Genomic DNA, 17532 nt, shown 5'->3' on the forward strand with positions numbered 1-17532 from the left:
CTCCCCGCCCCACTGCCACCACCCTGCTCGGAGCCATCATCCTTGCTCACCTGGACTAGTGCAGTAGTCATCTGCCTGGTCCCCTTACTTCCACCCCAACCCCACTCAGTCCCTTCTCCACACAACAGCCAAAGGGATCCTGTTAAAACATATGTCAGATCATGCCCCTCCTCTGCTCAAAACCCTCACATGGCTTCTCATCCCACTTGGAGAAAAAGTCCAGGCCTTCACAGGGGTCTGCAAGGTTCCATCCCTGCCCTTCACCTCCCTGACCCCTTCTCCTCCTCTTTCCCTTCACTTGCCTTCTCCCACTACACTGGCCTCTTTGCTGTTACTCAAATAAGCCACAGTTCTGCCCCAGGACCTTTGCACCTGCTATCTCCTCTGCCTGGAATATTCTTCCCCCAGGTCCCCACATGACTCACTTGCCTTCTGCAAGTCAGCTCAAGTGTCCTGTTCTCTGGAGGCCTTCCTGGCAGCACTTTTATCCCCCTCCTGGCTTTATTTTCTTCCCCTGCACTTGGCCACTTTCTCAGATTTTATAGCATGATTTCTTTAATTGCCCACCTCTGCCTTTAGAGTGTCAGCTCCACAAGGGTGCAGATTTAGGCCAGTCTTGCTTGGTGCTGAATGCCCAGTGCCCAAACCCACCCCTGTTTTTAGGAGGTGCTCAATAAATCTCTGCTGAGAAAATGAATTTATTGAACATCTGTGATGTGTCAGGCAATATGTTAACACTTTACATGCATTATCTTATTTCATTTTTTAAAATGCCAGTCCCTGCCCTCTGGATGCTCATGGTCTGGTTGGGGAAATGGAACAACATCCAGACAAAAGGTATGCACAATTCTGTTGTCATCAGATGCTGACAGATGGGTGAGTGACTAGTATTCAGAGAAGGTCAGGACTGAGCTTAATCTCTCCCTTAAGCAGAACCAAGCTCTGATCAAGGTGCCTGGTGCTTTTCTGGACATTCCACCACTTTCACCAGTTCTTCTCCAAACTTAGAATCATCCCCAAGGATAACGTATAGACAGTGATACTCATTTTTCAGCAGACATTTATTGATCATCCACTGCATACAAGGCTGCGTGAAGGGGACACAGCAATGAACAGACAGACCCCGTCTCCCATGGTGGGGCTCAGACCGAAGCTGATTCCAGGATGAGAGGTGGCTTTAGAGCTGGACAGGCCTGGGATTGACTCCCCAGGGGAGGACTGCTGGCGGGACTCGCCCATCCTGCAGTGCATTCGGTGGAAACTGGCTGGAGGTGAAAGTGTAGCGTGCTACAAGGAGGCTGGTTTCGAAAATCTCGAGCCTCTGTCTGCTATCAAATAGCTGCTTTCCCCCTGTGGCGTCTGTCAAACACAACCATTTGTCTGTCCTCTTGGTATAAGGGTCTCCAGCCTGTTGGCTTCTTCCCTGCCTCCTGTCAAAGCAGTAGTACCCAGAAGGCAAACTGCCCAAACCCTGTGTCTCACTGGATAGCTGCTGTATCCTTGGTTGCTTTTTTATCTCTTTGTGCCTCAGTTTCCTCATCTACAAACTAGGAATAACCATAGAGCCCACCTGTCTTAATCAGCTCAGGCCACCAGAACAGCATACCACCAACCTGGAAGCTTAAACAACAGAACGTGCTTTTCTCACAGTTCTGTAGGCGGAAGTCTGAGCTCATGGTGCGGGCAGGGCTGGTTTCAGGTGAGAGCCTCCCCTTGGCTCGCGGACGGCCACCTGCTGTGCTCCGGCATCCCTTCTTCCTCTTACAACAACACCAGTTCCATAGAGTAGGGCCCCAGCCTTATGTCCTCGTTTGACCTGAATTACCTCTTTGAAGCCCCCATCTCCTTACAGTCATACTGGGGGCTAGAGCTTCAACATAGGGACTCTAGGGGGACACAGTTCAGTCCATAATACCACCTCATGGGAGTTTTGCAAGCATCAACTGAGCTAATGCATGCAAAGCACTCACTGTGTGTTTGGGGAACCTGGGAGGGGGACAGGATTGGGTTGTGCACATAGTAGGTGCTCAGTGAACACCACCTGCTATTATTGTGCTTACTGAGCTCCTGCCACGTCCATCACCATTGCAAGTTGAGGCATTGGGAGAATCCAGAAGCTGGACCTGCAGCCTGGAAGAGGAGGCACTCAGATCGCTCTGGATTAGTGACTTAGACCTGAGCATTCAAAACAGTGAAGGTGCCCAAATATATCGATTCTGTTCCATCCCGTCTGAATCTAGAACTCCCTGGTGCTGGCTCCCCAGCTGCTAGGACAGTGCCTCTCTGGGACCCCAGGTGACCCTCTGGGAATGCCCCCAAAACCTCAGAAGGCCAGAGAGGGTCTCAGGCTTCTGCCCCAGCTCTCAGCGCCTTTGTGGCCCCTTCCTCTCCGTCTCCCCTCACTCCTCTTTGCTCCCCATGCACACCCCCAGATCAGTGAACCCCAGAAGGAGAACCAGGCCCCAGAAGGCACTGAAGGGCACCCTCCACCATTCTGGGCCAATTTCTCTTCTCCCCAGATCTCATTCCTTCTGCCACCTCCTCAGAGATGCTGATTCTGAGGCCCTCTGAAGCACCTGCCTTCTCTTGATTGCCCATGTCTTCAGTTTCTTCCAGAATCCTATCACACCAGATCCCCCCACCCCAAGTCCCAGAACCAGAGCACCCTCACCCTCCCCAGAGCCTAGGACTGAGTGATAAAAGGAAGCTGTTCTCCAAGTATGTTCCATGGAACCCTAGTTTCCAGGTTTATTCTCTACAGAAAAAACTGGCCAAATGCCTTGTTGATACTGGGGTAAGCTGAGGTGAAGAGGACTTTTTCCTGTAGCATTTGTCCAGTTGTCCGGTGCATATGCTTTGTATATCCATTCAGACTTGGTCAGAGATCCACCGTTGCACGTCTAGGGGACTGTGCAACAGACTGGTGTCTAGTTGCAAATCTGGTCTCTGGGATGAGAGGATTCTGGGCAGAGATGCCACCTCTGCCACCAACTAGTTTTCTCATCTTGGCCACATGACTTGGCTTCCCTGAACCTCCGTTTCTTGCTGTGTAGAATGGGGCAGCAACTGTGCTCCTGCCTTCAATTGTTGGGAGAGATTCCAAAGACAAGGCCCTGAGCACGGAATAAGGGTCCCATTTCCAGGAGCTCTGACCGTTCACTGAAGAATTGGCATGGAGCAGTTCTCACAGCCAGTACATGTTGTCACCACTGTCTCCAACAGCTCGTAGAAGCTCGGCCCCTGGGGGCCCTAAGTCTGCCAGACAAGAGCTAGACAACTAGAACAGGCTTTTGCCTCTCCTCTCACTTAACCAGTTCTGCACCTGTTATTTTCATACTTGGGAGACCAAACACGTGTTCATCTCTTATATCACAGCGAGTGGTATCAATGTCAGACACTGAGCTGTTTCTGACGGTGACCTTCTTGGTGTCTGTAACTGGCCACCAACTCTTCCTCGTCCTTCTTCCCCAGATGGCCTTCAAAGATCTTCCTGTCACAAACCATATCTGTCATTCTGGACACTTTTCTCCAACCCTTCAGTGTGGCAGGGCCCAGTCATGAGGCAGCAGCACATGGCCTTTTATTTATGCCAAGCTCACCTGCTCTGGGCGTGGTGAGACGCATTAGAGCTGCAGGCTTTGGAAAAGCCACCCTATGTGTTTAGAAGGAGAATTATCTACTTCATTAGAAAGCTTTTCGCCAGCTTCCATGGGACTCTTTGCTACATGTTAGCTCACTCCTCCCACAATTTTATCATTTAAACGTAAAATCAGTACAAAAAATTATTGGGATATTTCATCCTAAGACTTAGAAACCCCATATTTTACACTTAAATCCATTTGAATTTGAAATCCACATTTCTAGTTTTCAATGGCCACTGTATTGGACAGTGCAACTCTAATGGGGCAGACCAACATCATAAGGAGATAGTCACACAGATAAACAGCGCAGCGTTACAAACTGATAAGTGCAATGGACAGAAAATAGAGAGTGCTCTAGGCAAGGGCAGGGAACATTTAAGGAATCTTCCAGCACATGCCCCCACTCTCCCCTGCCCTGAATTCCTCTTTAGAACTCAGTGGAATGTTCATGGGCCTTTCCCCAAGCCCCATCCACCATGCGTACTCAGCATGGACAACTGTAAAATGAAGCATTCAGACTTTCTGCTAGCTATTCTTTGGGAATTCTCTATCTAGGGATCAGGTGATGAATTGCTTTCGTTTCACTGAAAGTCATGAATTGTGGCTTTTCATGGGCTCCAGGTCAGCAGCACAGAAGGCTGTGACCTGGTTCAGCCATAGATGACATCAGCATGAGAGATCTGATCAACTATCCCCACTGTCTGGGATGGCTTTTCTTTCCAGGAGAAAGGGGCCAACATCGAGATGCAGAACAGTAGTTTGGACCCCCAGGTCTTGTGTGAATCCTGCCCTGCCATTTACTAACTGGGTGACTTTGGGCAAGTTACTTAACCTCACTGAGCCTCAGTTTCCTCATCTGTAAAATGGGGATAAGGACAGCAGCTGTTTTCATTGATTGGTGTGTCCATGGAGAGAGATGGTCATGAATTGTGAGAGCATCTGGCACATGATAAACTCTGAATATTGTATTATTATTATCTTATTAGGAATGCCTTCCAAACTCTGAATTAAATTGCCCCCTCCACACATTACTCAAGAGACCCCAGTATTTGCATTACTTCCTCCCATGTTATTACTCCTATTGGGCATGGCTGTGTCTCCTCCTCAGCTGCTCAGTCCCCAGGGTAGGAATGATGTCGTGTCCATCTCAGCCAGAATCAAAATCTACCCTCACTTGGTGATTTTTTCCCCCTTGCCTAGATTCTAGAACATTCTTTCTGTTTGCATGGCTTCTCAGAGAGACAATTCCTGATGTTCCACCAAACTGCCCCAGCCTCCCATGACTTACATATCTCAAGGCCCACCCCTTAACCCCACACTTTTTCTTTGAAATGTTTAGCACTTATAATTAATGGATTAAAATTAATATTATTTAATGTCAGTCTTCCTCTGGACTATCGAGTCCCATGAGGATGGGGTTTGAGTCTGCATTACTCATCACTGAGTTCTCAGTCCACAGTGCTTAGTACCTAGCAGGTGCTCAGGAAACGTTTGTTGAATGAATGAGAGACTGTCATTCACTCTGGTAAGACACCAGAGATTGTTCTCAGAATAACAATGAGAGAGTTTACAAGGAGCTTTTATAACTGACCTTTTTTGAAATCATTTGCTCAACATCCACCATACATTTCTCTCCACCTCTCTTAAATTAAAAATTCTCTATGGACATTGTAAAACCTTCAAGCTGTGCTATCCAGTTGAAATATGTGATCTATGAATGTACTTTTACATTTCATAGTACCTTCATTTTAAAAAGTAAAACAAGTGAAATGAGTTTTAATAATAGATTTTATTTGACCCAGCATATCCAAAATGTTATCACTTCAACAGGTGATCAACACAAAAAATGTTGATGAGCTATATATATATATAGTACAGTCTGTTTCTTGTACTATGTCTTTGAAATCCAGTGTGTGCTTTGCACTCACGGCACATCTCGATTTGACTGTTCACATTTCAAGAGCTCAGTAGCCACACGTGGCTTGTGGCGGCCATACTGGAGGCCTTAGAGGAACCACTGTGGCTGTTTAGTTCTTCTTACCAGAGTGCACTGTTATATGTAGACTCAGGGCCTTTCTCAGGTGGTCTTCATAGGACCCCAGAGATTAACACAGCTGTTTATATCACCAGTAAGAACCTGTCCCCATAACAGGCAAGATAGAAGGGGGTCAGTCATTCCAAGCGGTAACATATCTATGGGGCTATTGCAGGCCAGGAGGTTACACAGAGCTTTACATGTGTTAAATCATTTATCCTCCAGCAATCCTTTGGGGGAGGTTCTCATGTTTTATCCCCATTTTACAGATGGGGAAGTAGAGGCACAGGGGTTGAAATGATCTGTCTGCTCAGGGGCACACAGACAGTAAGTGGTGGAGCTGCTATCTGAACCCAAATGTCCTGGCTCCAGGGCCTGTGCCTCAGTTGGCCACGTCTGTAAACAGACCGTCTCAGAACTGGCTCTTGTCATTTCTCCAGAATGGTGTCACAGACAAGACCTAAAATTGATGCCACCCTCTTGGATTTATTCATTCAACACATTATGTTGAACACCTTCTATGCACCAGATAATGTGCTCACAGAGCTTACTATGAGGGGAGGAATTCATAACAGACACTCCCCCAAATGGCTTCACTGGGGTGGGTAAGAAAAGCCCATCTCTGAAAGAGAGTGATTGACAAGTAGATACTCACAGTAGATTCATCATTCAGGAAGTTGGCATCAAAGGGAGAGGTATATTGGTGCCAGGGAGGAGAAAATCGTTCCATTCCAAAGGAGGATACCCAGCCTGGAGTGTCCTCGAGGATGGGAGGGATGGTGGCCGCAGGTGCCAGGAACCCACTCCAGCCATGTGCTGGGGAGACCCAGGACTATGCCAGGGGACTGGCTACCAAAAGGCAACTGTGAGACCACAGCTTGAAGTTCATAGGCAGAAGTGGAGGGATGAGGTGGTGCTAAGCCCCAGAAATGTCTTGCCCAGATGTGTCTTATGGAGTCTTACTGGCAGGATGGGAAATGTCTGTGAGTAAGGGAATGAGTGAGTGAATGTAGCTCCTCTCAACTGGGTTATTCAGTCATTCATGTATTCATAAGACAAGAAGCATTTATTGAGGGTCTTTGGTGTGCCAGGATCTGTTTCATGTCAGTTCATCACCCTTGGCACTTGTTGAAGCTGTTTAGTATCTTACAAGATCTTCAACAATTTCTCTTTAGTTTTCAGTGGCAATAAGTATTCCCCAGATGTGTCCCACTTTCCCTCAAAATGTGTCATACTTGAACCTCCAGCATTACCCTATAATAACAATATTAATAATAATAGCTATTACTGACCTACTGTGCCCAGTGCTTATATGCAGCTTCATTTAATCCCCATAATAGGCTCAGGAGGTAGGCTCTATTTTTTAACCCCAATTTTACAGATGACAAAACTGGAAGTCAGAGAGGGCCACTGACTTGTCCCAGATCACACAGCTGGGATGCAGTAGAGTCATGATTTGAAACCAGACTTTCTAACTTCATATCTTTAACCTCCATTTCCCTTCTCCCACCCCCATCCATGTTTGCACACTTAGAAAATGATCAGATATGCTTGCAGACTCAGACGCCATGGTTCCATATGACTCTCTCTCTTGTTTCCAAAGGTGGTGGCCCTTAGTAAGAGAAGTCAGGAGGCCGAAGCTGCTTTCTTGAGTGTTTACAAGCAATTAATTGAAGCACCAGGTAAGAAACACTTGGGTTCCATAATTGAATAATTAATGACAGGAAATGGCTGTTAGACTGTTACACAGGGGCCTCCTCGCTGTGGGCTCTGGGGACAGGCTGAGACTCCTGTGGGAGGCCAGGCCCTCCATGGCAGGGGTGGGGGATTGGGAAGAGGGCATCTATGCCCAGACTGGTGTGACACATCCGCACACAGTTCCTCCATCTCCCCCCCAACCTTCCAGTGGCCACCAGGGAGTCTGGCAGGCTCCTGGCAAGGTGTCCCACCCCATAGCTGCAAAGGACAGATGGCACCCAGTGCCCTCTGCCAGCAAAGGTAGGGCACTGGAGGAAAGATTTCAACCGTTCCCCAGCCTGGCACAGCCAACCTCAAAACTTGATGTTCAGTGAAAACCAAACCAAAAAGAACATGTACTCTGTGACTCTGTTTACATTAAATATGAAGACAGGCGAAAATTAATCTGTCAGCACTATTCACAATGGCCAAAAGGGGGAATCAACCCAAATGTCCACTAGGGGGTAAATAAATAAAATATGGTCTCTCCATACAACGGACTGTGATTCAATAAAAAGGAATGTCATACTGACACATGCTCCAGCACGGGTGTACCTCAGACACTTTATGCCAAGTGAAAGAAGCCAGCCACAAAGGTCATACAGTGTAGGTAGGATTCTATTTAAATGAAATGTCCAAAATAGGCCTGACTCTGTAGAGACAGAGAGATCAGATTGGTAGTTGCTAGGGATTGGAACAAGGGGGAACAGAGAGTGACTACTGATGGGTGTGGGGTTTACTTCTGAGGGGATAAAAATGTTCTGGAACTAGATAGGGGTGGTAGTTGTACATGGTGGGTGTACTAAATGCCACCTGAATTATTCACTTCAAAATAGTAAGTTTTATGTTACAGGAATTTCACTTCAGTTAAAAAAAAATGAACCTGGGCTGTTGGAGGTCAAGAGAGTGGTTTCTCTTGGACGGGCAGTAGCTCCTGGGAGGGATTCTGGGGGCTGGAGCTGCTGTTTCTCTCTCTGGGTGTGGGTTACAGAGGTGTGATCAGCGTGAGAACATTGAACTGTATACCCAAGATGTGGAGATAGACTTCTGTAAAAAGTTCTGCTTTTTGAAAATGGCCTATCCTCTGCCACCTTCTCATTTATGACTCAGAAAAGGGAGCCCAGAAAGGCGTAGTGATTTGCTGAACAATATTGGAGCTGGTGAGAGACCCCACGTGCTAACTCCCTCCACCCAGACAGGCCCCAGTCCTTTCCCAGTCCTTCCTGGAGGCAGGAATCAGTGCTGCCATGGGTGATGGCTCTGGGGTGCGGAGAGGTTGGAGGGATGGGGCCAGAAGCCAAGAAATGCCTGAGACCACCAGGAACGGGAAGGGACAGGAAGGATTCTCCCCTCGGGGCTTTGGTGGGACCACAGCCTGCTGACACCGTGACTCCAGACTTCTGGCCCCAGAACTGTCAGAAAATAAAAATATGTTGTTTTAAGCCACTTGGCTGGTGGCACTTTGTCACAGTAGCCCCAGGAGACACATAACATGAGTCTTCCCTTCAGTCACATGGGCTGGCTGAGGAGCGAAGTTTTCCAACCTCTTTACTCAAAGTGTGGTCCATGGACCAGCAGCATTGGCTTCGCCTGGGAAAAGGTTAGAAATACAGAACCTCAGGCCCCTTCCCAGGCCTACTGAGTCAGCTTCTTTATTTAAATAAGCTCCCCAGGAGCTCTGAGCACACCAGAGTTTGAGAAGCACTGGCCTGGTGTAGAAGTTAGACTTGATCTACCCTCTGCATGTTAGCAGTTCCCAAGGAAACACCCAACCAGTCCCCTTCACCATGGCACAGAGAGGTTGAGTTTGATGCCCAAGGTGTCACAGCCAGAGGCAGATGGAGACACACTCAACAAATATTTCCAGAGTGTCTGCTCCGTGTCACAACTTGACTACTCAGGGAAGGCTGTGTTAGTCTCCTGGGTCTATTACTACAAACTGGGGAGCTTGAAACAACAGATATTTATTCTTTCACAGTTCTGGAGGCTAGAAATCGGAAATCAAGGTGTCAGCAGGGCCACACTCTCTCTGAAGACTTCGGGGGACGATTCTTCCACACCTCTCCCAGCTTCTCATGGCTCCACATGCCTTTAGCCTGTAGCCACACCACTCCAGTCTCTGCTTCTGTCTTCACATGGCCTTCTTCTCTCTGTGTATCTGGATCCCAAATGTATAGCTCCTTTCTCTCGTGAGGACATTAGGCCCACCCAGATATTCCAGGAAGACGTCATCTCAAGAGTCTTAATTACATCTGCAAAGACCCTTTTTCCAAAGAAGGCACTTCACACATCCCAGGCATTAGGGGGACATATGTTTGGGGGGCCACCATTCAGCCCACTACAGAGGCATCTGCGTGCTTGACCCATTCTGGTCCCTCACTCTGCCCAGGTTCTGCGCTTGCAGGAAGACAGCCTGGCCACGTGGGTTTTCTCAGTGAGAATAGTTTTGCAGCAAGAATGGCTGGAACTGGACAGCACAGCCCTCAGGGGTCCACCCCCTCAGGGACATGGCCCCATGGCGTGAAACTGAGATGGCTGTGTGTCTGCAGCCTGGGTCGTATCACCCACCCTCAGGACCACACCAGGCATGTGGTCTAGAGACCCCATTCCTTGAAGCCTTTTTGTTTCCCCTCTCTTCAGAGGTATATGGAAAACCTGGAAGAATAAACCGTCTTATTTTCCACCTTTTTTCAACCCTTCAAACCCCATGCCACAGTCTCAGTGACAGATGACATTGGAGGGTGTACCCCAGATGCACCCCAGAGATGCCTCCCAGGAGTCCCCACATCAGGCTCCTCCATTGGGCCCCGTAGTATCTCACCTGTGACACCAGGGGCAGCAGGCTCAGGGCCCGACCTGGGTTCTGGTCCTACCTGAACCTCTTACTCACTGGGTGGCTACAGATGAATTAACTCACCTCCCTGGGCTTCAGTCTCTTCATCTATAAATTGGAGACTGAGCTACTCTCATCATCATGTATGCGTCTGGCTTTCTGGGCAGAAGTGAAATTCTCCCAGGCTGGGACTAGTCACACTAAAATTAAATACTGGAACCTAATACACAGTAGGCACCTAATAACTATTTGTTGAATGAATTAGAAATAAGACTCGGATGCAGAAAGGGAGGAAGGTTTATTTCAATGGAAAGGTACTTGATTTCAAGTAGAGCCCTCTACTTGTCATGCGTTGTTCACTCAGTTAGCATTTATTGAGTGCCTGCTGGGTGCCCGGCACTAACTGGACACTGGGAACCTAGCCGTGAGACCACAGGTGCAGACATGCGCCCAGCCTCCAGGGAGTTTGCGTTCTGGTGGCAGGGTGACCAAATCACGGGTCACCTGTCTAGCAAACCCAGGTCTAGTGCTGGAGGGTCAGGAGAGGCTACGGCCCTTGCTTGGAAAAAAGTCTCCATTTCTGGAGTTCACTGGGGGCCCCTGACCTTTCTGGAGACAGGGCTGTTCACACAATCACAGGGCTGGGACCGCAGTGCCAGCCAGGGACCGTGAAAGCTCCCAGGTCTGGCTCAGAGCTGTCCAGAAGGTCATCGGGCCCTCTCCCCCATCTCCCCAAAGGGTCGTTCCAGGCCTGGTGCTGACTCCATGTGTCTGATTTTCCAACTCTGCTCCCCAGAAATGGAGGGGCGGGGGAGACATACGTCCCCAGCTGTCACCAAGTTGGAGAACAAGGAGCCTTAACTGATGGAGATGTAGCATAAGAACAGCCCCTTTAGGGGCTCTAATTCATTTTTGAGACATTTAAGAATAACAAAATGTTTTAATGATTTCTTAGGGGAATTAGAAAGACATATTTTTGTTCTCATTAAATTTTATCCTCAGACACAAGAACCAAATGTCAGATGTTTCTTTGGTGCTTGGAGCTTCCCTGCTCACTGTCCCCCCCGACACACACTGCTCCAACCCCCTCTGTAAAAATAACACTCCTGGAAAATTTGCCAGGATGCACACTCTCCTGTTTTTATATTTCTTGACAGGCAAATTATTTGTCGGAATACTTCCTCCCCCCCCTCCGAAGCCACACAAGTCCTGATTCAACATTTTTGTTTTGAATGACTGCTGCCAACACAAATCTTTGGCAGAGAATGCAGTATAGTGTGATTGCTCAGCAAGTATTTTGATAAGTGTGCAGCCTGTATGTCTGTAATTACGAAAGAAAACCGTAAATCTTTTGGATATTGTTCACACAGATGTGGCGTGAAGTGAGAAAAAAAAGCAGTAGAACGTGTTAAAAGCATAATTAATGTCATTGTTGTGGAGGATGATTTGATTTAAACCTTTCTGACTTCTTTATCGGTGACGGCTGATTTCTTTACTGCGCTCCTAGTCACTAGGTACCGACCCAAGCTTCAGAAAGCTAACTTGTTAACTGAGTGATTAGAAAAGAAAAAGAAAAGAGAGGGGGGAAAAAAAATCAAGGAAGGCGTGAATAGAGGGCAGGCAGAAGAACACTGCTGAAGAAATGAGAAGAGAGAGGTGAGTGCTCTGAAATGTTTTTTCCACTTTACTCTGGTTTTAAAAATCCAATGCAGGAGACGGCAACTTCTGACAGGCATCTTCCTCCGTGTTCCTTCTTTCAGGAGGCAAGGCTGGTCAGCTTAGGTGCTTGAGCTGCAGAGTCAGGCACACCTGGGTGGAACCCTCAGCTTGGAGGTTTTGAGCTGTGTGCCCTTTGGCACGGGCCTGACCTTCTCTGAGCTCTTATTTCTGTGTCTCTAGCAGAGGGTTAATAATAGAACCTATTCGTCAGTCTCCGTGAGGATTCGCTATGCTATGCATGAGAGCATTTAGCAGGGTTTCATAATCAGCGGCCCATGGCAAAGCAGACATCAGGGTGTAAGGGACCCGAGTCACAGCGCTTGCTGTGGATCTCACAAGGTGTGTCAATTGTCAAGGACATGACGTGGGCAGTTTAGGCAATAGGGTTACTGACTCTGTGAAATAGGAAAATGCCTTATGATGTTTAAGATCTTTAAATTTTTCTCCCCAATTATAAAAGTTGCATATGCACACCATCAAATTCAGAAAACACAGAAAAGTGGGAAGGAGGAAAGCTACCCACTAGAAATCAGTGTGAACATTTTACTGTTTTACGTTCTGATCTCTTCCCTGTGTACTCTTTCAAAAATGGTTGTTCATTCTTCATGTACCATTTTGAATCCTGCTTCTTTTCACACAACACGAGCATCTGTATTTCCCTGTGTGATTAAAAATCCTGAGTGACTTTGGTTCTTTGCTTCTAACAGTCTCTCGGCTGTGCTGTGATTCACTGCACCTCGTCTACAGCACTGGGCATTAGGCTGCTCAGGAAAGCGCAGTATGCTCCATGCGTCTGAGAGGGAGGACGCAAACTTGGGGAGGGAAAATACACTATTGCTATATATTAACTACAAACCCAGAACCAATGGTCGAAAGGGTAGGATTTTTTATTCTCCTTGATGATTTGTTTTTACTCCTTTGTTTTTCAGTTACACTAAACATCTTTTCATATGTTATGAACCACTCACATTTATTCTTTTGTGAATCACTGGTTCCATATGTCTGTAACCCATTTTTCTATCTTACTGATTTGTAGACACTCTTTGTATATCAGGGATATTAACCTTTGTCCTGGTAAAAGAGTTTCATATCATCTCTGCTAGTTTGCCTTTTATTTCTTAACTTTGTTTACAATGTCTTTCATATATGGTACCTAGCAGGCATTCAAAAACCATTTGCAGAAAGTAGAATATCTTACCAACCAAACCTTTGTTTTATGACTTCTGGATTTTGTGTCGTATTTTAAAAGCTCCTTCTCATCTGAAGGTTGTAGGAATTTTTTAGTACTTTTGTGATCTTAATTTTTAAAAATTTATCTTTGAACTATGTGAACTATATGTCGATGAAAGTAATGAGGGAGATTAAGAATATAGCTTTGTTTGTCCCAAATGACTAGTTCTACCGCCATCTAGTGGTAAGACACCTTCACAGATTTTAGTATAATGAGAAACTTAGCGGTGCCCTCAGCTCCTTCCCTTCCTCCAGAATATGCCTCTGTTCACTTGGCCCTACAGGGGTCAGGATCAGATTTTCCCAAAGATGCCTGTTGACTTTAGAAGGCACTGTCCCACCAGTTCCTTCCACAGCTTTGCCCATGCCATTTGCTCTGCCAGGAGTGCCCTTTCCCCATGGCCACCTGTCTAAAGTTTACTGCTTCTGGTAGCTAAAGATTGGAGGAGGATTAAATGGAAGCATCCAGCATGCTGCTGGTACCAGCAGGTGCTCCATGAACGGCTGTTCCCCTTCGGAAGGGAAAACAGGCATTTCAGCCATTGCTTTTCATTAGCTCATTCTCTGAGTACCTACTAGTGCCGAGCCCTGTGGGGACTCAAGCTTGAGTCCTACTCCGTCTTGGAGACTCAGAATCCGGCAGGGGTGATGTGACCCAAAGATGGCCAGTCAGAACACCTAGCAGAAAGAGGGAGAAGGTGCCTCAGAGAAGGCTGTCTTTTAACTTGCTTTTAAAGCATAAGATACCATCCTTATGGGCCGTTTCTAGGGTGCTTCCTGTGTGTCAGGCAGTGTGCAAAGACCCCTATAGAAACAAGTTTACTGATCCCCACAGCCCCTTTAGAGGTAGGTACCACCATCCTGCCCAGGGGCACAGCTGAGGACATGTAGGCTCAGAGAGGTCAAGCCACTTGCCCAAGGTCACACAACAGAGAGTGGTGGAGCCTGAATCTTGACCCCCAGCTCCTAACCCAGATGCAGCATGAATTTTAAAAATGAAAGGTTTGGACATACCCATTGGAGGCTTCTAAAATGAGTGAAAAACAGCTAAGGATTTTTGTTGTCCCCTTTGCTGAAAGGCAGATGTATTACCCAGGGGAAGAACAAGCTAACCCTAAGGAGCCAAGAATTCCTGGTCCTCCTGGCCCAGAGCTCCAAAGCCTGCTACTTTTGTTGAGGGGAAACAGAGTCACTGAGCTCCAAGCTGAGGGGGCAGAGTAATGCCAAGAGGAGCTAGAAGGATCCGGATTGCAGGACCCTCCTACAGAGTGGGGCCAACTCCCAGTCTGCTGTATTGCTTCCTGTATCATACTTGCCTTCTCTGAAACTCAGTTTCTCCACTTGTAAAACATAAAGAATGAACTCACCTAATTATAGACCCATTGGGTGGCTTCCGGGAGAATGGAGAACACTTAGCATGGTGCCTAAGCACAGACAAGTATTGTAGCCCTATGCTGTTCATTCAGTGTTAAGCAAATGACACTGTCCCTGCCTGCCCAGAACTTTCTGTGGCAGCTCAGTATATAGGAATTTTATTTTTATTATAATGGACACGGATGTGAGGCCTAGCTCTGCTGCTCCCTGGCTGGGTGACCTTGAGTAACGGGTTCTACCTCTCTGACCCTCTGTTTCCTCCTCTGAAGAAACACACTTATCTCCTGTTACCTCAAACCAGGTGAAGTGTAGTCCTTAGCTGGGTGTCTGGCACATAGTAGGTGCTTAGTAAACAGTGGCTGCCATTGTTATTGTTGATGGAGTTGTTCTTACCATCACCACCAGTGCCAAGAAGGAAGACCCTCTTTAGCCCCTCTGTCCGTGCTTCAGCCAGGAGACCCCTGAAGCAGCCAGCCCAAGCAATAGGGAAGAAAGTGTGGGTGGACACACGGCTCATGGCTGCATATAAGGGATCTGCACCCCATCTGCTATCAAAAAGTTAAGATTAAAGGATCAAAGTTAGTCTCGCTGCCGCCATCAATAGCCTGAGCCTCCCACCCACACAGGCGCCTGGAGCCGGGGCCCAGATGGGAGAAGGCTTCTGTCTCAAAGATATTTTGGAGGGGCACATGCATACTTCTGCATATATGTGTTTCTAAACAGCCTCTCGGACAGCCTTACGGCTCCAGCTTTCCTAAAAAAGCTCCAAATGCCACTTCTCTTCAGATGGACACAGTGGGAGGATTGAGACAGCTTTTCCTAGATTCCCAACCTCCCCGCCACCCCCCACCCCCGCCCCAAACCCCATAGATACTTTTTTTAAAAAACACCAAGAGCATCAGCTAGTGGTGGAAGATGGAATAGATGATGTTTTACCCATCTCCTCCAACAGTGTCTTTGGAAAACCTGGTGTGGTATTAAAATATTATAAATCTTTTGGCAATATTCTCTAGGGCTTTAGATCCAATGTAGTCAAAATGAATTAGTCCTTTTATTAAGCAGTTTATGCATAAAGAGCAGGCTGATGGCTGTAAGACAAAGGCACTCCACTTCCCAACGATGTTCCCCCTCCCTGTACACCCGTCAGGACCTGCCACCTCGGATGGGTCATATTTGCTCTTTAGTGTCTGCCAACGTGCTCAATTGATCCAAAGGATTCGTTGTAGTCAAACACTTTTGATTTGGGATGCCCTGTTTTTGGCTTTTTTATTCTAGTTGTATCAAAGGCTGTTTAATTCCAGCTACCATTACCCTCATCTATTTATTGACTATATGTTGCAGGAGTGAAGTGGGGACATAAAGTCCAGCTCATGGCTCTCGGCAGCCGCATGTCTCATTTGGAAGGTTTCTGGTGGAAGTACTGAGCCTGGCAGAAAACTGAGTTCCCTGGCTCCAGACGAGAAGTCTCAGGGAGTTCTGTCACTTCTGGCACCAGGATAGGAGGTTTGCCAGACACTAGAGGGGACACAGGTCGCTTTGGAATTGGGAGCTTAGCAGGACCCAGTGCTTCCCCAGGTAGGGTCACCTGACCCAGGGAGCAGCTTTTGTGTACCTGGTGCAACACATTGTGTGCTGGGTGTCACCTTTCTACTTCCTTCTAGGTAAAGTCTCAGTCAGGTGCTAGAGCATCTTAAACACATGAGTACCTGTGAGTCTCCCCTTTTAGCCAAGGGAGAGCCAGCCTCAAGCTCAAGGTCTTGGGCAGGCAGCAGTGTCTAACTAGAATTTAATAGCATCAGTTTTCTCATTTGCTTGTTTTTCTTTGTTTATTTTTATGGTTAAAGCACCTCCTGTTTATGATACAGGATCCCAGTTATCTACAATAGTGGAACAAAATATTCCTTTAAAATATATTTAAGTTAAAAAACAACTCATCAGATGTGAAGTTGATCATTGTTTGAGGGCAGGTGAACACAGCAGACGTTGTGAGGTGATATGCCAGTGTCTGGTATTTGAGCTGAGCTCAGTTGAAGCACAGCTCTGCCTTTTTCTAGCTTGGTGAGCAAGTGGCCTGCCTTTGCGGGGCCTCAACCTCATCTGGAAAATGGGGATATAGCTATCTCTCGTGTGGTTGTTTTGATGACTGAATGAGATATAAATACATGCAAAGACCCGGCATATGTACGTGGGGGTGTGAAGAAATGTCAGTTTCCCTGAGCTTTTAGCTTGATACTGGGTGGGGATTTGTGGATGAAGACCAGACACTAGTGTTTAGAGAGCCAGAGCCTTCTCTGAACCCACCCACCACCCTCAGTGGCAGTGCCCAGACCAGCAAACAGGGAGGGGAAATGAAGCTGACACCAAAAATCACCCAGGCATTGCCAGCCTCTCTTGAGCCCCACATCATCATCTGTGAAATGGGTCAGCTGTCATGAAGATCAAGCTAGGTGGGGTTTCTGGGACACTAACTCAGGGCAGCAGGGGAATTGGTCAGGAGGGTCTGCCACCCTCTCCTGGTCTGATTTCCGCCAGGTGCTGTTTCTCCTGGTGCTTGCAGTTTCTAAATTATTCTCTCATCCCCCTGCTGGCCTCCTCATTTCCTTCAGGGCTCTGCTCAAATGTCACCTCCTTCACAAACTTTCCTGACCAGGCCGCCTCAATGAGCACCATTCCCCCCAACACACAGCCATTCTCTCCCCAGGCCCCGCACAATTTTTCTTCTTAGCCCCTTACTACCATTGGTTTATTTGTCCTTTGTCCATCTTTACCCTCTAGAATGTCGACCTCTTGGAGGCAGAAATTTCCTTTCATTCATTGCTGTATCTCCAGGGCCCAGACACTTCCCTGGCACATAGCAGATGCAACTGAAGAAATGATGTCCACACCTAATAGGTGCTCAAAAAAATGTACTGATGAATAAATGGCTGTGTTAGAGCCTGGACTACTTTCCTATTGCTGCTGTA

At 47.3% G+C, this 17532-nt stretch overlaps 1 protein-coding gene across 16 annotated transcripts in view; it reads left to right on the forward strand.

Moving 5' to 3' along the window:
- Positions 1–17532, forward strand: part of CUX2 (cut like homeobox 2) — a 245999-nt gene that overhangs the window by 179275 nt on the left and 49192 nt on the right. For 10 of the 16 annotated variants that reach the window (XM_073222297.1, XM_073222286.1, XM_073222290.1 and 7 more), the window contains exons 4-5: positions 778–837; positions 7280–7358. In XM_073222297.1, coding sequence (XP_073078398.1) covers positions 778–837; positions 7280–7358 — 139 coding nt within the window. The remainder of the gene's footprint in view (positions 1–777; positions 838–7279; positions 7359–17532) is intronic. The other 6 variants (XM_073222277.1, XM_073222278.1, XM_073222283.1 and 3 more) reach the window with 1 other exon arrangement.

This window comes from Manis javanica, chromosome 15 (assembly GCF_040802235.1).
Source record: "Manis javanica isolate MJ-LG chromosome 15, MJ_LKY, whole genome shotgun sequence".
Classification (NCBI taxonomy): domain Eukaryota; kingdom Metazoa; phylum Chordata; class Mammalia; order Pholidota; family Manidae; genus Manis; species Manis javanica.